Raw genomic sequence first — 24,002 nt, forward strand, 5'->3', positions numbered from 1 at the left:
GATGCCCTTATAATGTAAATGTTGCTAATTCACATATGAATTTAATACTACTCATCTCTCATCACGTCTTGAGTATTTTGTAGAAACAACGTCTCTGCCAGATATGGTTTCCTTATCGTCTTTCTTCATTTAATCATTTGCCACATCATTTTTCATCCTATATAACAACTCATTTAATTCTATGAAAAATATCCTAGTCATTACATCATGAATGTCCTTATTACATCTCTCATTCACGTTACGATTTAATCTTATATATTATCTTATAACGTGCTCTAAGAGACTTGTATAGAGATGAATCCAATCCTAGACGCAGTGGTCTTACTATCCGTACCCATACAATCCACACCACCTATACTAGACTGTCCAGTGAACGTAGTTGCCACTCGATATGATGGTACTCTAAAAAGTCTTAACTATGCCAATTAATACACAGCACTATGGAGATAGTGATAGGTAGCTTTAGAGTTTGAGACCAGGCCAAACCATCTTTTTTCTTATATTATACTAAACACACTCTTTTGCGTTCGTAAAAGAGAACCGATCGCCCAATGAACCACCGATCCGGAGAGTCTGCTTCAAACACTGTCTTGTGTACAATTTGGAGAAAACAAAAGGTTGAAATTATCAACGACTCATTGCCAGTCTACAAGGCGATGGCCTACTCCTTTTTCTGGTCATCGATTATAGATTATCGATGGTTTATAAAAGGTATTCCGTACGTCTTATAATAAAAATTGTACATAAAAATACTCAAAAGCGGATTTTCTACTTTGCTATAGGTAATTTAATCGTGCATATCCTCGAACAGCTCAAAAAAATCGAATAATATGAAAAACTATCAGTCTTATTTTTTGATTCTGTTTACGCTTATTTGATCAAATTTAAAATTTTTAATTTTAAATTGAGTGTTTTATCGTAGTTTATTTTTTAGCGTTTGCTTTTAGATCACTAGGAACAAGTTTATAAACATTTTATTCTTAAATTATTTTTTTTTTGCAAATATACTATTTGACCCTTTTTCTTAAAAAACCAAAAAACCACCCTATAGAGCGTTACAAGTAGTGAACGAATAGCAAAGCAAAGCGATGCTAGTTTTGTGCCCCCTTTATCGATCCGTCTGCAGTAGGGCGCCGACATGCGGTGGTACATACGAATGAACGGAACAAAGAACAATTTTGAAGCCAGGTATAATAATATTCGTTCGTTTAGTTTGCCTTCCTGAGAAGAAAAAGGCACCAAGGTTGTGTTCATTTATGCACATTATTTTGCAGCTTCTATGTACACACTTCTAAAACTATTAAATAGTATGCTTATTAAAAATATATATAATTATTATCTTATTTATATAAAATACATTTTAAAATCAATAATAATTAATTTAATTATTTATACTATTAAATAATTATAAAAAAAATAGATAATCATGGATCGCTGCGGAGAAAAAAAAAGTCCCAGGAAGAGCAACGGACTGGCCGGTGGGCCCGCCCTGTCAGTGGGACCGTCCCGCTCCAAATTCCAATTCCTTGCTTCCCTCGCCGGCCACCCCCAAACTCCGTTTTGATCCACGTCAAGCGCCGGACAAAAAAGAAAGAAAAAAAAAAGGAAAAAGCAAAGCCCCCTCCTCCTCCTCCCCCCTCGAAAGAGCAGCGTGAAGTAAAGCAGCAGCACTGCAGCAAAGCGAAAAAGCGCGCACTCCCACTTCCCTCCTCCTCCTCCTCCTCGCTTAAGAAGATGCCTTCCTTGCGCTCTCCCTTCTTCTTCCCCTCAACGCTCGCCACCATCGCTGCTGCTGCTGGTGGTGGCTCGATCGCCCGTGGTGGCCGTCGGCGCCGCGTTGGTGGGGTTGGTTGGTTGGTGAGTTAGGGGTCGACCACCGCCGCAGGCGCGGTGGGGGAGGCGTCATGGCGTCGAGCGGCGGGGGAGGGGGAGGGGGAGGGGGGATGGGGGGATCGCAGCAGCCGTCGCTGCGGCGGGGGTACTCGAGGGCGTTCACCATGCGGCCCGAGGGGTACTCCGGGGAGGAGGTCGGGGACGTCAGGGAGGATAGCGAGCTGGTGCCCTCCTCGCTCGCGCCCGTCGTCCCCATCCTCCGCGCCGCCAACGAGATCGAGGAGGAGAACCCGCGCGTCGCCTACCTCTGTGCGTGCATCCATTTCATTCTCTCTCTCTCTCTCTCTCTCTCGTTTGTATGTTTTCGTTATATGCATTGCCTGCACAGCCATGCTCAGTACGCGTACACACGTACGAACTGCTGTATGGACTATTTCGTTCACACCTTCTGAACATGGAAACTCTTTTAAACATTCGAGGGAATATCCCCTTGTTTCGTGTATATCACCTAAGTTGCTATGATTTTTTTTTTCAAAAAAGATAGATTAATGTATAATATTATCTCTGTTCCACATTAGAAGATTTGTTGGCCCTCCTTAGATTCATATGGATGCTAATAAATCTAGAAATATATATGAACATATATCATTGATGAATTTAGGTAGTACCAAAACATCTTATATTATGAAACGAAAGAAGTATATCACTACATAGACATACAAGATCAAACTTAATTTCTACCGGTTGTAAAAAAAACAAATATGGCTTTGAATATGCCTATAGTAATTAGAGTTTAATATGTCCTTTTGTTACAACTTATAGAGGTCGAATTTGGACATGCCTATTTGTCTAGTGATATATCACATTAATCTATCTTGTCAATAATTTTATAACTATTTGAATGACATGCAAAAATAAGGGGGCATCCCCTTGTTGGATTAGAATCCATTTCCCTGAACACACCACTTAGTTTGAATGTTCCGTGCCTTGGAAGCACATCATATTCCCATATAATATGGGTTATATAATTATTTTTTTCCTGTTTTTGTATGGAAGCCTTGTGCATGTTTATATCTCTTGAAATTCAATGTGATGACATGAGTGTGGTTTTTGGTCTTGCTAAACAAGGTCGGTTTACGGCATTCGAGAAGGCTCACCTTATGGATCCAAACTCAAGTGGAAGAGGAGTTCGGCAATTCAAAACATACCTCTTACATAGGCTGGAGAAGGTAACTATTTTCTTTTAGCTAGTCAATTAATATGAACTGCCAACACACATCTTTCACAAGTAACATGTAAGTACTTGAAAGGACCTAAATGCAGGAATCATATTACTTTTGTGGTTAAGTGCATTTGTATGTCTTGTGATATTAATGTGCTACACTCATTAACAATAATGGTGTAACTACATACTTTTAACTATCAATAAGGGACCATTTGCAACACCCTGTCTCCAAAATCCACATTAGTCCGCTCTACACATTGAGTGGACTCATGTTCGCATAGTATCCCGCTTAAACTTTTGTCATCGCTTCGTATAAAAGGTTGGTTGGAGCAACAAGGCTTATAAGCATATCACCCACCTAAACTTCCAATGTGCTACTAAAACACCACTACACATTCACTTCTAGGCCAAATGAGCCTAAGGGCCTGTTTGGGGGGAGCTTCTCTCAGCTACAGCTTTTCCTAAAAAGCTACTTCTTTCAGAAGCTGGCCCAAACGGTCCACAGCTTCTAAGAATCTATAGTTACAGATTCTAAAAAATGAACTAAGAATCCAAAAGCTGGGTTTAGGAGCTTTTCCAGATTCTCAGAAGCTGACTACCAAGCAGCTGCTTCTAAGAATCTAAAGCTCCCCCAAACAGGCCCTAAACCATACTATTAATAGGCTTCAAACGGGCTGGGGTGTTACATTCAGCCAATGTTGTCTGATCGGCCGATCGGACCTGATCGCCATGGCACCGATCAGGTCGATCAGGACGATTAATCGTCGATCAACCCAATTAATCGAGGCTGATCGGTATAGTAGTGCGGTATATTTACCGGAACATAATAATTCTATATACTATTTAGTGTGCAGCATAATATGCAACAATAGAGATATTATTTGAGGGTTAGATGGTACTTACCTTTGAGGGAAAGAAACCCTACAAATAATGGGCTGGCCCAACTAAAATTCTAAGTGACAAAAGATCGTCCAGGCTGGCCCAAAACATCCTGATCGACCTGATCGTTTGGAGCATCTGATCGGCCGATTGATTGCCCCTGATCACCAATTAATTGGACGATCAGAAACATGATCGGCCTGATCGTTTAGAATGCCCTGATTGAGGTCAGGGGACCGATCAGCCCGATTAATCGTGATTAATAGAACGATCAGATAACATTGCATTCAGCCCCCCTTAAGGGCTAACACTCCGGCAGAGTTTACACGACAAAGGCCCAGAACCCCCTTCGGTGTAGGCCATGACCCAAAGCGCATGCATCATACAACGGAGGTTTATGCTCTGATATCAACTGTAACACCCTAGCCCATCTGAAGCCTATTAATAGTAGTTTTAGTCCCATGTGGCCCAGAAGTGGATATGTAGTGGTGGTTTAGTATCACCTTGAAAGTTTAGTTAGATGATGGTCTGCTTATAAGACTTGATACTCTAACCATGGTATCAACAGGTTAATCCTTTTACACGAAGCGAGGACGAATGGATTTTGGAGGCAGGGTGTTACATTATTAATCTTGATGCTTGCTTTGCTTTACACTTATACTATATCTCTACCACTTAAAACTGGAGTCATGCGTCTGCTCTCCCCGCGTCATGCAAAAACCACCACCTCCATAAAAAACCAAAAAAAAAACAAGTAGTTGGTAGGAAAAAATCGCTCCCCTTTTCCCTATGGGCCTGTGCAGTCCATCCTAACTTGTAGGGAACCATTGCAATGCACGGGCGTATTACTAGTGCTATAGGAAGGTGCTTTATTGAAGGAGAACATTACAGTAATCTAGATAATCTTATATATACAAGGTAAGATACTGAAAGAGCAGAAATGTAACAAACTAACAATACTAAAACACAGATAAATCATCGTTTCATCAATTCAATATAACAAAATTGTAGGACTGACTAGGGTCCATTAATTGGCTGATCGACATGCCATGGCAATTAGGGTCAATCAGACAATTTGAAAACATTGCATGGCAGTTTCTAGAATTTGTCCCAAACCAGGTATCACTTGGTTCCCTGTTTCTTGTTGCAGTTAGTTAGCAGTGATAGCTTGTCTTGATACTAGCTGAGACAACATTTCTATTAAGCTTAGCATAGTAATTCATGCAAACCAATGAGTCTCCATTAGTTATTGAATGCAAACCAAATGAGTTTTCATGTAGAAGATTAGTATAAATCCCTAAAATCCTTTGACATTCTTCGTTACTCAGTGTATAAGTGTTTCAGCAGTTAATTGATCAAACTTGCTTTCAACATATATACCTCACATTCTTTGGTGTCTGTTATATGACAGGATGAACATGAGACACAGCGCAGAATTGCATCAACAGATGCAAAAGAGATTCAACGGTTTTATGAGCATTATTGTAGAAAAAATCTCGAGGAGGGTCTTAAGACCAAAAAACCGTAAGACTGACCATTGTTGCATTTGGCTATCTTTCTCTAGAAAACTACAGATGGCTCAGATTTAGTCCATGTTCATTTATTATTTTGAGCAAATGGCAGCAGGGGAGACCTTGGCTGTTAAATGATCACTTATTCTTATTTGAATGCGTTAGGGAGGAGATGGCTAGACACTATCAGATTGCATCTGTCCTATATGATGTGCTAAAGACTGTGACACCTGAAAAATTTTTCCCTGAGGTCTGATTGCTAGATACTATTGATTTTTCCGGTTTCAGTAAATCATGAAATGTGATATGGAACTTGGAACAATTGGTTGCAGTATGATAGGTATGCTAAAAGGGTTGAAATGGGCAAAGCTTCCTTCTCACATTACAACATTCTACCCCTTAATATTTCTGGGCAGCCGCAACCAGTAATGGAAATTCCTGAGGTCATATACCTTAAATTCTTGAGAATGTCTTCTTGAATAACACATTTATGTTATAAATATAATAAGTAGTAAACTGTAGAAGTGATCTTCTTGTGCTTGAAAATTGGCAGATTAAAGCAGCAGTGGATCTTCTTCGCAAAATAGATGACCTTCCCAAACCAAGGCCTGATCCAACTTCTACTGCTAAAGAGATGGATGTACCCATTGTTCGTGATTTGCTTGACTGGCTGTGGCTTACATTTGGATTTCAGGTGCAAAATAAACAAATATCCCCACTGTCCATGAACATAAGAACATTAGTTTTTTTTGTGGGTCAGAGGTGTGGGGATTAAGGTTGAGGTGAGGAATGGTTATGATTGGTTGAGAGGGGAAAGTAGGTGGAAAAAAGTAAATGATGGAGGGTTTTCATTGGTTAAGATGGAGAAGTAGGTGGAGATGTCCTTATATTTTTGGACAGAGAGTATCTAATTTTTCACTTCAATCCTACTCAATTGCCTAACTTGATCTAAAAGTACTCATGACTACATGTTCTGGAACCTTCTGGATTTGATTGGTATGGATATGAACTTCCAAAATATAAAGTCAGTACTTCATTGGGGATGGAACTTAGAAGTTTAGTTCACATGACTATATGATCTGGAACCTTATGGTTTTCCATTTGTTTATTGTCTATTTCCATCTTTAAGATAAGTATGAAGGTTTCAGTACTTCATTGGATATTAACTCAAAAGTTTAATGACATGACAATGAAAATATACATGGTGAGGTTATATCATACAAGTATTTATTTAAATTGAAGTAATGACACCTTCTATGTTTACAATGTTGGTTATTCCTGAGCTTTGTTCATTGATGAGGTTATATCATATTCAAAGCAAATTCCTTTCTGGCATCATGTAAATTCTTTTTGCCTTGTCGGCTGAAAACCGAGCAAAATTCATTAAGCAGAGAGAGAATGTACAGAAATTGATTGGGGTTACAAGTCGACAGGAAGCTGTCGTAAGAGAAGTTAAGACGGAAGGGGACCCCAGGCCCCAGCTAGCTACCTAGCTGTCTAGATTACATTGTTACTTGCTCATTAACCTTCACCATCTCTAAAGATCCCTGCCTCCCTCCAGATTAATACATCTGCTCTGATATCATTGAAAATGGCCTGCACTGTGCTGACGTGATTCTTGAAGATGCGGGCGTTTCTCTCCTTCCAGACTGACCAGCAAGCCAGCATGCACAAGGAGTCGAATGCTTCCCTGTAGCCCGTCCGACAACCTTGTCTTGCCTCCAACCACCAGTCTATCATACCAACATCGTTCGGTGTTGGCGGTGAGAACCTGACTCCCGACCAATCTCTCAAGCGCGCCTAGAGATCCTGGGTAAACCTGCAGTGGACAAATAGATGTGTGCAATCCTCTTGTTGTGATGCGCAAAGGACACACTGATCTTGATGCGGCCATCCTCTCTTCCGTAGGTTGTCAGCTGTGAGGCAGTGGCTCAGGGCAACCAGCCATGCGAAAAACTTCACTCGTGGCGGCGCTCTGGCTTTCCAGATCAATGGTGCCGCGGGTGAGATCGTTCTGGCCATGAAGAACAGCTCATCAGCAGAGGACACTGAGAAGCACCCATCCGCCAACGTTAACCAGGTCACCTCATCTCTCGAACCCGGCGTTAGCTGCACCGCGGTAACCGTGTCCCAAAGTTCCAGGAATTGGGCTAGAGCCGGAGCGGACAACCCTCCTTGGATCTGCTTCCCACCGCCTGTTCCGCAAGGCCTGCTTGACCGAGATATTCGAGCGTGGGACAAAGGAGAATAGAAGCGGCCATCTCCTACTGAATGGCCCTCCTGGCAGCCAAGAGTCCTGCCAGAAATCTGTGCACTGTAAATTCTTTATGCAACATACCAGACATCTGTTTAAGAAAATGGTTGTGTTGACAAAATAGTATTTACCTGATCTTGCTGTACTTCGTGGGGAATACTTCGTCAGTTTAAAAATAACTTCATCTTTCTACTTCAAATTTGAACTAGAAAGATAAACTTATTACGGGATGGAGGGAGTTTTTTTTTATGTCTGTCATGCTATAGATATAAATAACTGTGGTAACTTTTTTGAGTTGGGTGGCTAGACAGCATTGTTTATCTGTGAACACCTACTTTGCTATTTGTTTAGTATTTTATGTTTTGTTTCGTTGTTGCAGAAAGGCAATGTTGAGAATCAGAAGGAGCATTTGATTTTGCTGCTTGCAAACATTGATATGAGAAAAGGGGGTAATGCATATCAAACTGAGAGACACAATCATGTGGTAAATATCTTCTTTGGAGCTTCATTTAATATTTCTAATCCTGAGTGAAGTCAAATTCTTGTAGCCTTTTTGCACATCATTTCCATTTCACATAAAAATAAACTAATTCATGAGCTTCTAATGTGGCTTGCAGATACATAGTGAAACAGTTATATACTTGATGAGGAAAATTTTTCAAAACTACATTTCTTGGTGCCGTTATTTACATTTGTCGTCAAACATACAGTAAGGACAATGAATGATCACTCACATCTGGTTCTCAAAATCTACAACCTTGTCAGCTGAAAAGAAAATTTACATTGCAGAGTTCCAAATGATGCCTCCACACAACAACCAGAGCTTCTTTACATAGGGTTGTATTTACTGATTTGGGGTGAAGCTTCTAATGTTCGCTTTATGCCTGAGTGCATTTGTTATATCTTCCATCATGTAAGTGGCAATTTTGTTTATTGTATTTGAGATAAATATAATTCAGGATACATTCTGTTCATATACTTATGGTTCTTTTGCTGTTTTATTGAGAATTGTTATGATCAATTCCCTTTTTGCAACTGCACCTTTGGCAATAATGCTGACAAGGTAATTTATGTCAAATATTGTTGGTCTGTAGAGCTATATTGGCATCCCTGCTTCTGTACTATGTGCATATGCAATTCATTTTTTTCTGTACTGTTCATCTACTCATTGTATCATGCCAATTAAATTTGTCTTATGGACGAAACTGATTGTATCATGTCAAGAATGCCTTTTTTTTTAATCCAAACCTTAAGTTATGATGCCATGCCAATGTAGAGTCATGACTCATGAGAAGAAATTAACTTGTGGCTTCTGAATATGCCATGTCATTCAAGAGTCATGAGAACAACAAATTAACTTGTGCTTCTGAATAATGTGAAAGAGAAACTTTTGCAACCTGTACAAAATGATACTACATGTAACTGCATATTTAGCAGTTCTTTATACTCTTCCACATTTCAGAGCCATCAGTACAAGAACACAGTTATGCCCATATATTTAAGCACGCATGGCCCATGTTGGTACTTATTGGCTGAAGAAATCCAGTTGGAGCAGCAACCAACATGAGTTACTTTGGTAAATAATCTGTAGTTAAAAAGATCAACAGTGGTTCAAGTTTGTTTCCTAGTGATAAAGTTTAGTAACACTATAAAAATGGATAGTGTGTATCTGCCATATGTGTCAACTGGCTCTCCCGTGACAATCAATGTCTATCTCCCCCTTCTAATACCCTAATGGTGTATTCTGTTTCAAGCTACTAGTCCTTATCACCATATGAAACAAGATTAACGTTAACAAAATAAGATATATTCCACCAGTAGTTTGACAAATAAAATGATCTATCTTTTGCTGATATATTTTTTATGAAGTTTGTTGAAAAAAAAATATGTATTTTGATGGATGAATCTGCATGCAACAGAATTTTCTCTTAAACAGACCAGTAGGCTTATACCATTGGCATTCAATAAACATAGTCATTTATTAATCCTTTTCACCCCAAATTCATGAATTAGATGGCAAGGGACTTGTATGCAATCATATCAAATAGAAGAGAAGAGTATTTTGACCCACCCTTTCAACGAGAGGGGAGTGATGATGCATTTCTACAGCTTGTTATTAAACCCATCTTCACTGTTATGCAAAAGGTATGTGCTGATAAGTTATCTCCTATGTCGCCTATGTTCTTTGGCTGTATTCTTTTCTTTATTTTTCATTTGATGTGAAAGGAAGCTGCAATGAATAAACTTGGTAGAACAAGCCACTCAAAGTGGAGGAACTATGATGACCTGAATGAGTACTTCTGGTAAGTTGTTCTTAAGAGTTCGTTATTGACTTGTTGCACTCTATTTATCAGTAGGTACTAAAAAAATTCGCAAAAATGATGTTTTCTTTGTCACCTTTTTGTCATAAATGTCTGCACTTTCAGGTCAAAGAGATGCTTCAAACAGCTTAATTGGCCTATGGATCTAAGAGCCGACTTTTTTGCTGTTCCCGAGAAAACTAAAACTGAAATTGAGGTTAACCATTGATCTTTTTTCTTCACAGCAAATGCTATATTTTCTCTGGCACGAGAAGCAATAAATTCTTGATTTTATATCATGCGACAATAATACTGTTAGATCATGTATCAGCAAAATGTTACCCCCTCCATCCCAAAATAATTTCAACTAGAAAGGTGAAGTTATTTTGAGACAAAGTATATTCTTAATAGTATGACTGGGATTAGTTTAAAAAATGGGATCATACATCACTCAACAGCATGACAATACTTCCTGAGAAAATTCCTTGTATACCCTTGAGAATTCGCTCAATCCTTTTCATAGTGTTTCTTATTCCACTACATGCCTTTGACTTATTTTTTTACCTCTAAACTTAAGGTGGACATGTATGCATTTTCATTTGATAGTTAATGTGCGTGTTCTTGACATGTTCAAATTGAAGTATATTGGAAGATAATGTAATTAAGTTCTGATGTATGCAGGAACATGATCGCGTAGTTACCAGACATAGAATACCCAAAACAAACTTTGTTGAAGTTCGTACATTTTTGCACCTATTCAGAAGTTTTGATCGAATGTGGGCTTTCTTTATATTAGCCTTTCAGGTATATCTATCGGACTTTGTCCTCTATATGAATCTGCTATGTTTTTTCTTTATTTTCCATACCATGCTTTTTTTGTAGGCGATGGTAATTATTGCTTGGAGCCCTTCTGGTACATTGTCTGGTATTTTTGATGCTACGGTTTTCAGAAATGTTTTGACAATATTCATAACGGCTGCTTTTCTGAACTTCCTTCAAGGTACATTTTTTAGTTTGGAGCTCGTGAACTTTAAGCATCTTGTGACCTTATTAACCATCAACTCACAGTTGTTCTTCTATACTCATTCGTAGAGCCGCTATCGACAAAAAAATAAATAATGAACAGCATACTGTTCTGTTTTTAATCCTGATTGAAGTTGGATAAACCATTCTACCCCAATGGCTGCCTTAACTCTTTTCATCTCTTATGATTTGAGTACATGATAACTATCCTTGTGCATCTTGATTAAGAAGATCAGATATCCTATGTACATGATAACTAAAGTATCAGCAAGTGGTTCAACCAAACAAGATTATCATAATCCTATGTAGACCAGAAACTCTGGCATGATTGTATTAATATTGTTTCTAATTATTAAAGTTCTCTATTTCCTGACAAAAAATATTATCAGAATTCCTAATAGTTCCTTAGTTTTCTACTTCAAAATTTTAAGCAAGTTTTGCCTATGTTTTTAGGCTAAAAACTGCCAGGCAATGCCTGAAAGCTCTCTCTATAGATTTATGTATTTGCAAAAGAGTTACAAAGAATACATTTCAAAAAAAAAGGGAGAGAGAGAAGCAAAATTACAATTATTCTACCCATCAAGCACTGTAGTTTTTTAGCCTTTATTCATCCTACCAGTGTTGCTTAAATTTGATTTATATGTGGCTTCTCAATAGAATTTGAAACTACTTGTCTCTTTTAGTGCACAATTTTTGAAATTGTTCTCTTGAACTTTTCAGCGACACTAGAGATAATTCTGAACTGGAAAGCTTGGAGGAGTCTGGAGTGCTCACAGAAGATACGATATATCCTGAAATTTGTTGTAGCTGTTGCTTGGTTGATAATCCTTCCAATAACATATATAAGTTCTATCCAAAATCCCACTGGCCTTATCAAGTTCTTCAGCAGTTGGATTGGAAATCTGCAGAGTGAATCGATATATAATTTTGCAGTTGCTCTTTACATGTTACCAAACATATTCAGTGCTTTGTTTTTCATATTTCTACCATTTCGAAGGGCATTGGAGCGTTCAAATTCTCGCATTATTAGATTTTTTTTGTGGTGGACACAGGTAATATTTCATTGGACCTATCTAAACAACTTACCAGAACTATTTGTAGTTGTCAGTTCTCACCATGTTTGTTATTAATCAGCCAAAGCTATATCTTGCCAGAGGCATGTACGAGAGTACATGTTCACTTCTAAAGTAAGTCCTACATTTTCATGATATCTAGATTATGAATTTATTATCTCTGTCTAAAAATATTCTCTTTGTGAAACAGGTATACATTTTTCTGGATTATGTTGCTCATATGTAAGCTCGCCTTCAGTTTTTATGTTGAGGTTAGTATAATCTATACAATAGTGTTTGTTCTGTTGTGAAACTTCAAGTATTCAAAGTGTACTGAGATTTAGTATGTCTCTATCTTGTGATTACTGTCTTCAGATTTATCCTCTAGTTGGACCTACGAGGACAATTATGTTCTTGGGACGAGGGACTTACGCATGGCATGAATTCTTTCCGTACTGTAAGTTTATGTGATACGCAGATGAAACGTAATTCTTTTGTGTGATGTTTGGAGTGCTGATAGGATGCTGAATTTTCCCAGTGCAGCATAATTTGGGTGTTGTAATTACTGTATGGGCACCCATTGTCATGGTATGTATTGTCATGGTATGGTATGTCTTGCTCAATCTCATCACCAAGCTGTTTAACTGAATTCCTCACATAGGTATACTTCATGGATACACAAATATGGTATGCCATTTTTTCCACAATATATGGTGGACTGAATGGTGCCTTCAGCCGCCTGGGTGAGGTTGGTACTCATATGAAAGTTTGTGTGGTTGAACTACTGGTGCTTTACTTAACAGTACTAAAACTTGAAGAATATTTACCTTCCTGCAGATCCGGACCCTTGGGATGTTAAGATCGAGATTTGAGGCAATTCCAATAGCTTTTAGCAGAAATCTTGTGCCTAGAGATGATAGTCTACAAAAGAGACACGAGCGTGAGGTCATTTGTTGCTGTTGTTTTTGTTTTAACTCTTTTCACCAGGAGGATAAAAATGTGCACATTGACAAGTTTATTTTCGTGATAACTCTTTTCACCAGCAGGATAAAGGTTTGCACATTGACAAGTTCTCCGACATATGGAATGCATTTATCCAATCTTTGAGAGAAGAAGACTTAATAAGTAACAGGTTCGCATTTTGGTGTTAGTCTGTTTTTCTTTTAATAGTAGATAGTTAAAATACTTATAAAAAAAACTGCAAACATGTTTAAAATATTGTGTTTGAATTTGTTCCAGGGAGAAAGATTTGCTTATTGTTCCATCATCTGTCGGTGATACTTCTGTTTTCCAATGGCCTCCTTTCCTTCTTGCTAGTAAGGTACACCACTTAATGATGCTCTTATTTCAACACCCGATTTTCTCCGTGAGGCAGCCTTTTTTGCTCATGGCTTTGATTATCCAGATTCCAATTGCACTTGACATGGCTAAGAATGTCAAGAAAAGGGACGATGAATTGAGAAAGCGGATACATCAGGATCCATATACCTATTATGCTGTAGTAGAATGCTATGAAACACTGTTGAATATTCTGTACAGCCTTATTGTGGAACAAAGTGATAAGAAGTGAGCCATATTTTCTTTTCTTTTTCCCCTCTCAGCTCATGTTTGACCATGTTTATACTGGCAAAACTGATTTAGCATAACTGCATGTCGAACTAATTTAATTTGCATCTTTCATTGGCGCAGAGTTGTTGATCAAATATATGACAGCATTAATGACAGCATAAATCGTCAATCACTTGTGAAAGATTTCCGATTGGATGAACTTCCTCAGCTAAGTGCTAAGTTCGATAAGCTGCTAAATCTACTATTGGTACTGATAACAAATACCTTGTATCATATTGACTATAGAAGTTCTCAGTACCACATATTTGCTCTTCCAAAGATTGATCAATTGCGCTTGCAGAAAACTGATGAAGACATTGACCCGATAAAAACACAAATTGCAAATTTGTTACAAGATATAATGGAAATCATCACCCAGGATATTATGAGGAATGGACAAGGGTAATATCTATAATCAAGCGAGCATGGTCAAGAGTTTATTTTCTCCTTTTTGACAAAGCATTTCTTTCAAATCATGCAGTATTTTGAAGGATGAGAACAGAACCAATCAATTGTTTGCGAATATAAATCTGGATTCAGTAAAGAATAAAACTTGGAGGGAAAAGGTCGTATGTCCATTCATTCAAGCAACTTATTTCAATGGGAATAGTCTTTTCTATTTTACAAGCACTAACATTCTTTAACTATTTATTGGAATTCTTTGTTAACAGTGTGTCAGGCTTAAACTGTTATTGACAACAAAAGAATCTGCAATATATGTACCTACAAACTTGGATGCTCGTCGCAGGATCACTTTCTTTGCAAACTCACTTTTCATGAGAATGCCAAGGGCTCCACAGGTCCGCAGCATGATGTCCTTTAGGTAAGAACCCAACTCTCCTGCCACCTCTTTCTCCAACCTGTGTTGTCAAAGGACGCTTTTCATTTCTTGAAAAATTTCTCTCCGTAACTCTTTGTCAAGGTCAAATATGGTTATCTGTTTTTTTTCGTCTGATCATGCCTCTGTATAATAATTATTTACTGAAAAGAATATTTGATTGACAACTTTTCTGCTTTTGCATCAGTGTTTTAACTCCATACTTCAACGAGGATGTACTCTTTTCAGCAGATGACCTTTATAAAAAGAATGAGGATGGGATATCCATACTGTTCTATCTGAGGAAAATATATCGAGGTACTATGTACATGTTTGATCACTCAATTGAGTAAAGTCTGCCATAGATCACTCATCAACTGTTCCATGCTTACAGATGAATGGAAAAATTTTCTTGAGCGGATAGATTTTAAACCACCGGATGAAGAATCACTTAAAACAAAGATGGAAGAAATCTGCCCATGGGCATCTTATAGGGGGCAAACACTCACCAGAACTGGTAATATCACCAATGCAATCATGTATATTTTACCTACATATTACATATTAATATAGTGTTTAATTATCAACTATTTTACTTCACCAGTAAGAGGAATGATGTATTACCGCAGAGCACTTGAGATTCAGTGTATTCAAGACACAGCTGATCTTGGTCCGTGTAATTATCTCTATTTTTTATTACTTTTTTTCTCAAAATTTGCTTTATTACCATCTTTATAAATCTATGTATTCATTGAATCAATTTTAATTTTTCCAGTTAAACTGGAGCGTCGTAGAACAGTAGAGTCCTCTCAAGAGGGATGGGCCAGTTCAGATCTGGCACGGGCCATTGCTGATATCAAATTCACCTATGTGGTCTCTTGTCAAATCTATGGAATGCAGAAGGCATCCAAGGATCCCAAAGACAAAGCTTGCTATCTAAACATCCTTAATCTCATGTTAATGTATAAAAACCCATGTGCCTTTAACCTAATAAAGATATACCATACAGTAATGCAACTTCAACCCATCTGATATTTAAATTGTACAGGTATCCATCGTTACGTGTTGCTTACATTGATGAGGTAGAAGCTCCAGTTGGTAATGAAACAACAGAGAAGACTTATTATTCTGTTCTTGTCAAAGGGGGTGACAAGTATGATGAGGTACCAATTGAACATATAGCTTTACTGAACTCGTTTGCAAAGATTCATTCAGGTGAATTTTTCTGAAGGTAGAAACCTTCATTGATGCCTTTTTTTCCTAGATAAGCACCATTTATTAAAAGTTTCAATTTTATTTGAAGGTTGGACTTTCATGCACACTTTTAAGTTGTTAGTAGCTACTTGAAAATTTCTTGCGCGGTAGTTTATATAATATAAAACTCAGATTAAGCAACTATTCACGATTTCTGGATTTGTGTTTAGTTCTATGATATAAACTTATAATTCATACATGGTGCTTTTCAACTTGATTTAGGAAATTTATCGCATCAAGCTTCCTGGCAAACCTACAGATATTGGAGAGGGAAAACCTGAAAATCAAAACCATGCCATAGTTTTCACCAGGGGGGAAGCACTCCAGGCCATTGATATGAATCAGGTATAGTTCTCATTTCTGCACATTTTGTTCTGCATGCGCCTTTCTCCACTGTATATCTTAAGTTCTTCACCAGAATAAGTTGTTGAGAAATGTGAACAATCTTGTCATAAACACAGCCCTTCACACCTAGGCTCAACCAGACCATATGGACTTGGTATGGGATGGAAATTTTTTTTATTTTTTAAACCTTTTTAAGAAATAATTTTATTACTAAACCTCCGGAGAAAATATTTCACCGTATGAACCTTTTGGCCACGCCACCAACATTGGCGTGGCCAAACGGCTTGCCACGCTATTGTCGGTGGCGTGGCAGACTGCCACGCCATGAAACGCCGATTAGTCTGCGTGGCAGTGTTGTCTTGCCACGCCAATATTGGTGGCATGGCCAAAAGGTTCAGATTTGGAAATATTTTCCCCAGAGGTTTAGTAATAAAATTATTTCTTAAAAAGGTTTAAAAAATAAAAAAAATTCTATGGGATGAGACATGATCCACCCCCTATAAGGCTATGGCCTGCTTCGGAAAATATTTTTGGCAAAAATTGATGGTGCATGCTGCATCTGGTTGACTAGGCAATGATCTTCTTAAGATCAACCTGTCATAAAGTCAAGTATATACTGTAGTGATCGTGCTGATGGAAATACATTACAAATTGTGTTCTCGGTATGGTTGTATCTCCTTGATGTAATTGATTGCGATTTGCGATTAATAAAGCTTCCATCATCTAAAAAATTGCATTCACTACCCAAAAATGTTAATCATAATCAAAAAGGTAAATAGACTTAGGAAAGCATGCTCATTTAATAGTGGACATTATGATGTCAAGCCAGCTAAAGTTTGAGCTTGATAATGTTGATTTTTTTTTACAATATTAGATATAGGAGAAACACAAATAGTCCTTCTCATGGATTAACTGATCAATATATACATGTAAAAACATAAGAAACCTTTGTTGGGCCAAGACTAACCTAAACTATTACACCCTCCATATTTTTATTCGCCATTGACTTTTGGGTTTGACTATTAGTTTTATTCAAAAAAGTTACATAATTATAAATTATTTTGGTATGATTTGATTATTACTAAAAGTACTTTAAGTATGACTTATAATTTTGCATATTTGCACAAAAATTATGAATATTACGAACGGTCAAACATAGATTTAAAAGTCAATGGCGTCAAATGAAAAAAAATAGAGGGTACTAGCAATTTTTACATGTACGGTACAAAAACATTGTTTCTTACTTGTAGGATAATTACCTTGAAGAGGCATTTAAAATGAGAAATGTGCTGGAGGAGTTTGAGAATGAAAAGTATGGAGAGAGAAAGCCTACTATATTAGGCCTTCGTGAGCATATTTTTACTGGGAGGTATCTGTAATCTATCCAAACTTCCAAAGTTCTAGTCAATTATATATTGTTTATGTCATCTGCTGTAAATATTTCTGTTAGTAACCCCTTTCATTTTTTTCCTATTGTAGTGTTTCGTCACTTGCTTGGTTTATGTCCAATCAAGAAACTAGTTTTGTTACAATTGGGCAACGAGTCTTGGCTAATCCTCTCAAGTATGTAATGTTTATTTTAACATTGATTTGGAAGGGTTTTTTTTTTCTGATGCGTTTCTTCAGAATGGAAATTAACTTTCTCTTCCATTTAAAAGTTGAAATAGTTAGAAGATATTTCTTCTATTTGGCCTAACTATTTCCATGGGGACCATTTTAATATCATCTCAGCTTTATCTTAAAAAGTAATCATGCAACAAATATATCATAACCTTACACAAGTATTGCAGAACAGATCATTTATTTATAAGTACTATACAAAATTCTCAATATATCAAAAGTAACTGTAATTTAGTAGAGACCTAGAGATGACATACTGTGCTGATACTAAATGTGAAAAAAAGTGAGAAAAAGACTCATTTTGCATTCGTAAATTGTTGTGTGTCTAAGGAACAACCCTGAACTATCAAAACCATGCATTTCTTAAAATTTGCTTGGTTGGGAATATTTATAACTTTAACACCTAATGAGTGGCTCGAAAAAATTCTTAGCGCTCCATGGAGTATTCATAACCTAGATAAATTTGATGCAAATGAAATAAAGTACAATTCAATGGCAATGGACTTTTATAGATTTAAAAAACTGGTCTTTTAGCCAGGACTGCCCAAGGAGGATTAAAAAACCGTTTCTCCTCAGCCCAATGGACTTTATTTTTACTTTGGCATTGGCTTAATTTATTTGGTTCTACATAATCTACAGTGCAACTAAGAATTTGCCTAGAATTGGTCTTTATCATTTATTATTTTACTGAAATGCCCTTTCAGCCTTTTTTTTGTAGTTTTAAAACTTAATTAATGACATCAAAAATATTTTTTGTAGTTTTTTGTAGACCTAGATAACTTTTGTCTAGATATGAATAAAAATTGATATCTCATAAACTATGGCTTGTGTAGTTTAAAAATACTTTTGGCGGAAAATAATGCATGCGAAAGTTCTTACAAACTTTTTACAAACACTGATGTGGCATAGTCTGGTTACATCTTGATTTTCCATAACTACCAACTAATCTATTCAAACGGTTGATATCTTTGATTGTAAGAGTATTGTAAGATTTTTTTAGTATGTACTCCTTGCATCTCAAAATATAACAACCTCCCAATGTACATTCTCTTCTCAATCAATTACAACCTTCACCCATTTAATTTCTCCACCTACTTCTCACAATCAATCATAACCTTTATTTAATTCCACCTATTTCCTTAATATTTGTACCCAACACTAAATCTTCTTATACTTTGGGACAGAAGTAGTATATATATTTTATTTTCACTTGTTCCAAATTTATCTGTCACAAATAATCCATAGCTCAAATGAGAATTTTAAGTTGCTTTGATATTTTTTATTTCAACCTTGGGCCATGGCACTATCTCACCAGAAACTACCGTTTTCTATGAAGAGTTTTTATAGTTCTCAGTTGAATGGTGTCTTTCTAAAGTTCTACTTTTATGGACCTTTATTCATTTCGATAAGGACCACCAGCAGGACAGCCAGGCTGTATCGGCACACGTGAAGGGGAAATATTATAAGCTGAGATGAGGGACTAGGGCATGAAACTAGATTGGTTCATACTTTGCTTAACTAGAATGGTTGATGTGGCTCCTCTATAACCTTTATAGGGCATTATCCCCTAACAACTTTCTCTAATAGGAAGAGATAAATCTTATCCCTAACTCATCATTAACCTAAACATCTCTTGAAAAAACCCTTATCTCTAGGCTCTAGTCACTTATCTCCTATATCGAAGGGAACAACCATCAATGTGTGAACAGTAATGCCTTGCACATGGCAGACTTATTCAAAACAATACTCTGCGATGTGAAAATTTTGAAAGGACTCTTAAACTAGCGATTTATTCTAATTAAAACAAAACTTGTTAGGTGGTGTTAGTAATGAGTTGACCAAATAAGAAGATCTAGGCATGATTAATATACCTCGTCACAAAATTTCCAGTTCCAGATATTCCTAGCCAGAGTGGACTTTTGAACTAATTGCTAATCATCACTTATCTGAAAACTGTTTAAAAAGCTTTGACTATTTCCATAAAATACTGATAAGTGTGTGGAGTTATACTCTTGCTCTGATCACCAATAGTTTGTCAATTGGCCCACACAATCTTAATTGCATTCTTAGAAGTCTGAATTGGCCCGTTGTAGGCAATTTTGAAGATTAAGCTGCTCTGGGAGGAATTGTGCGTTAGTATGAATTCAAAAATAAAACAGCTAAATGTGCTATGAGAATTTGTTGTGCATAATTCCAAAGAAGATCAAACATTGATGGAAATCGTACCATAAATGTACCTAAATAGTTATGAGATGGCACAGGGTTAACTAAGACTTGACTAATTTCCACATTGTTAGATGTTTTATTTTACACTTTTCATGCTTGTATATTTTTGTCATGTTGCATTTTACACCCACAACTCATTATTGTGAGGTAAATACAGGGTGCGGTTCCATTATGGTCATCCTGATATTTTCGATAGACTCTTCCATATTACTAGAGGTGGCATAAGTAAAGCCTCAAAGACTATAAATCTAAGTGAAGATATATTTTCAGGTAAGTCCCGCATCTCATGCATTTTACAAATATACTGAAGTCATCCCTTACCTAGTGCGCAGTTACTGAATGCAATGCTCTTAGGTTTTAACTCAACAATGAGAGAAGGGAATGTCACACATCATGAGTATATGCAAGTCGGAAAGGGGCGTGATGTGGGAATGAATCAAATTTCAAGCTTTGAAGCCAAGGTGGCAAATGGCAATGGTGAACAAACAATAAGTCGTGATATTTATCGGCTTGGGCGAAGATTTGACTTTTATAGAATGCTATCTTTCTACTTTACTACAGTTGGGTTTTACTTCAGTAGCATGGTATGATATTAATTGAAAATATTCATGTGGAAGTTTATTTTCTTGATTGATAGTAACTAAGCTGTTTCTGTTCTTTCTTTCTGAGATGAGGTGCCTTAAGAGTGAACCCACCTAAATATGTTATATAAATCCAAAGGTCGTAGCAAGCTACTTAGAAAAAGAATGAAAAAGATAGATTGCATCCACCAGATGGTCTAACGTTGAGCCATTTGTTTCTTCATGGGCCCGTGTATTCAAAATCATCAAGACTTAATAAGTCTTTAATGATATGAATAGCACATGTATTCATTATGGAGGCACTAGTGCCAAATATATACAGGTACAAGGTGAGTAAATATAGAAACTATAAGAGTAAGAATACATATACATCTGACATTTAACATAAAGAAAAGGTTTTGTTTGGCCATTCTGGTATTTTCTAGTATCCACAAATATATTTTTTGGTGAGCCTGAGAGTATAGGGTGTTAGCATGTTTTCATTCTGTATTTTTGGCATTTGGGGTACTGACATCCATCTTCCTTCATCCAGGTTACAGTACTTACAGTTTACGTGTTTCTATATGGGAGGTTATATCTAGTTATGAGTGGTTTGGAAAGGTCTATTTTGCTGGATCCGCGTAATGAGGAGAACATTAAGCCTCTTGAAAATGCACTGGCTTCGCAGTCTTTTTTCCAGCTAGGTTTGCTGCTTGTTCTCCCTATGGTAATGGAAGTTGGCTTAGAGAAGGGGTTCCGCACAGCATTAGGAGAATTTGTTATCATGCAGCTTCAGCTGGCTTCTGTGTTTTTCACATTCCAGCTTGGTACTAAAACACACTACTATGGAAGAACAATACTGCATGGCGGAGCTAAATACATAGGTACAGGCCGTGGATTTGTTGTCTACCATGCAAAGTTTGCTGCCAATTACCGCATGTACTCCCGGAGCCATTTTGTTAAAGGACTTGAACTGTTGATACTTCTAGTTGTTTATTTGGTATATGGAAGTTCCTACCGCAGTTCAAAAATGTACCTATTTGTCACCTTCTCCATATGGTTCCTGGTTGCATCTTGGCTCTTCGCACCCTTTATCTTCAATCCATCATGCTTTGAATGGCAGAAGACAGTTGATGACTGGACAGATTGGAGAAAATGGATGGGAAACCGAGGGGGTATTGGCATGTCTGTGGATCAAAGCTGGGAGGCTTGGTGGACAAGTGAGCAGGAGCACCTCAGGAAGACTAGCATTCGTTCTCTCCTCTTGGAAATCATCCTTTCACTCCGTTTCTTGATCTATCAGTATGGTATTGTGTACCATCTGAACATCGCACGCCGCAGCAAAAGCATTCTGGTACCTCTGAATATATCTGTTATTTGCTATTTACGTAGTTTAACAATTGCATAATACCTTTTGAATTGCTACTTGATGTATGGCCCTTTTGAATTTCTAGGTATATGGATTGTCATGGCTGGTTATGCTCTCGGTCCTAGTGGTTCTAAAGGTAAGCTACAGAATGTCAGGTGGTCTATTGTCTCTGATGGTTAAGATTTTTACCTGCTGTTTATTGTTCCTTCCATTTAGATGGTTTCGATTGGACGACAGAAGTTTGGGACAGATCTGCAGCTTATGTTCCGCGTCCTCAAGGGCCTCCTTTTCCTTGGTTTCGTTTCTGTGATGGCTGTCTTATTTGTCGTTGGTAACCTCACAATTTCTGATGTTTTTGCTAGTATTCTTGGGTTCATGCCTACTGGTTGGTGCATTCTTCTGGTGAGTGAAACACTCAAGTACCAGTTGTTTTGAGTTTTATAAGCATAAAGTAAAAATACCTGCTCATTTTTTTAAGGGAACATGCAAAAGCTTTGGGTGTTATTCCAACGGATAGAATGAGAATGACTGGAAAAACATTGCCAGCCTCTATCATAGCTCTGTTTTTTTTTTCTTCCTTACAGTATCAGCTCATTCCATTTGCAGATTGGGCAAGCATGTAAACCATTGGTGGAGAGGGCTATGCTGTGGGACTCCATCATGGAGCTTGGGAGAGCGTACGAGAATATGATGGGCCTTATCCTCTTCCTCCCCATTGGCTTCTTGTCATGGTTCCCCTTCGTGTCTGAGTTCCAGACACGTCTGCTATTCAACCAGGCGTTCAGCCGTGGCCTCCAGATCTCGAGGATCCTCGCCGGTCAGAAGGACATTGGCGAGTTCGAATGACTGGTCCCTCCCCTCCCGGTGAAACTTGCTTTTGACGGCAAAAACATCGATTTTGGGCGTAGTTAGCTGTTAGGGGCATACTAGTTCTGAACGTACTAGCAGCTGTTACGTATTTGTACTGTAATAGTATGTGTTTTGTTCCTCAAAGTGTCTTTCCTTTTTAGAGTAAAGACATATACATATGGTAAAAGCGTAAATTCGATGGTATATTTTCAATGTTAAGTATGTGAGGATATTAGTTGAGTGACTAGGGCCGTGTTCGGCAACTCAAGTTAGATATCTAACATCCCTCTTTTTTCGCGCGCACACTTTCCGAACTGCTAAGTAATGTATTTTTTGCAAAAATTTTCTATAAGAAAGTTGTTTTAAAAAATCATATTAATCTATTTTATATTTTTTAATAATTAATAATTAATTAATCATGTACTAATCTATTACTATGTTTTCCGCGCCGAATAACTAACCCATCCTTACCTCTAAACGAACGCAGCCTAGATCTCTTTCCTTATGTTCAGGCCCATTGTTTGCAGCATATGTGCAATCAAAAAATAATTTATAAATATTTTTTATATATGTATTTTTAGCTATGTAAAATTGGAATGTATTTGCACCATCACTGTCCTCAGATAGATTATTTTCTAGGGTTGTCCCATAAATAGTGCATCATATGAAATGGGTTATAATGTCCAGTTATGAAATCTTTGGAAGAAGAGGGCGAATCAAGATACCATTGCTACGCCAAAATTTGGTGCAAAGAACCAATTGGGTTGCCCTAGTGGATCAATCGGGAATACGGAAACACAAATAATAGTTGGACCAAAGAACGAAATTGCATTACAAGGTTGAAATTGAACAGACTGAGCAAGTTCAAATTGATGTAACATGCAACATATTAGTGCAAAATCCCCATGAGAGCAAAAAAAAAAGTACAAACACCACCTATTGACACCAACAGGTTATTATTGATTTTTTTTCACTAGAAGTTTCAAAAAATAATAAAATACTTTTTGTAGCCTACTTACACAGTATATGGAAGTTTGTGTACATGTTTCATGCTTTTTCTTTACTATTTTTTATAGAATAGAATTTACCTAGTTTATGCTACATAGAATGTTTTTTGTGTTGTTATTAATCTAAATCATTTTTCATATGCTACATAAAATATTTTTATGTTGTTATCTTTTGTGTGAGTGGTTCCTCTCTCGTATACAACACAAAGGGTAACATTTTCAAAAAAAAAATTAAGCATATAAAAAACTTTTATGCCGTGCAAGGAGACT

At 37.2% G+C, this 24,002-nt stretch overlaps 1 protein-coding gene across 1 annotated transcript; it reads left to right on the plus strand.

Annotated features, from left to right (window-relative positions):
• Window positions 1-1,904: 1,904 nt before the first annotated feature.
• On the plus strand, window positions 1,905-23,020 carry LOC102713231 (callose synthase 7-like). Its single transcript, XM_040524064.1, has 42 exons — window positions 1,905-2,142; window positions 2,962-3,062; window positions 5,349-5,461; window positions 5,614-5,698; window positions 5,781-5,891; window positions 6,002-6,142; window positions 8,082-8,186; window positions 8,320-8,411; window positions 8,492-8,615; window positions 9,716-9,847; window positions 9,929-10,005; window positions 10,129-10,219; window positions 10,684-10,806; window positions 10,885-11,002; window positions 11,746-12,077; window positions 12,160-12,212; window positions 12,289-12,349; window positions 12,453-12,534; window positions 12,616-12,665; window positions 12,739-12,825; window positions 12,915-13,022; window positions 13,124-13,209; window positions 13,317-13,398; window positions 13,483-13,643; window positions 13,767-13,893; window positions 13,987-14,087; window positions 14,167-14,251; window positions 14,357-14,508; window positions 14,711-14,820; window positions 14,897-15,019; window positions 15,107-15,172; window positions 15,278-15,464; window positions 15,551-15,665; window positions 15,979-16,101; window positions 17,352-17,470; window positions 17,581-17,664; window positions 20,105-20,217; window positions 20,302-20,531; window positions 21,061-21,861; window positions 21,962-22,012; window positions 22,093-22,278; window positions 22,483-23,020. Exons 1-42 carry the CDS (start codon window positions 1,905-1,907, stop codon window positions 22,720-22,722), a joined length of 5,766 nt encoding a protein of 1,921 aa, XP_040379998.1. The 3' UTR covers window positions 22,723-23,020.
• Window positions 23,021-24,002: the final 982 nt, after the last annotated feature.

The sequence above is a fragment of the Oryza brachyantha genome, chromosome 1 (genome assembly GCF_000231095.2).
Source record: "Oryza brachyantha chromosome 1, ObraRS2, whole genome shotgun sequence".
NCBI classification, from domain to species: Eukaryota; Viridiplantae; Streptophyta; class Magnoliopsida; order Poales; family Poaceae; genus Oryza; species Oryza brachyantha.

Coding starts and splice junctions, on each gene's coding strand:
- LOC102713231 (XM_040524064.1), top strand. CDS start 1,905: ATGGCGTCGAGCGGCGGGGGAGGGGGAGGGGGAGGGGGGATGGGGGGA. Junction 5,699..5,780: donor CTGAAAAATTTTTCCCTGAG/GTCTGATTGCTA, acceptor AATTGGTTGCAG/TATGATAGGTATGCTAAAAG. Junction 8,412..8,491: donor CATTTGTCGTCAAACATACA/GTAAGGACAATG, acceptor TTTACATTGCAG/AGTTCCAAATGATGCCTCCA.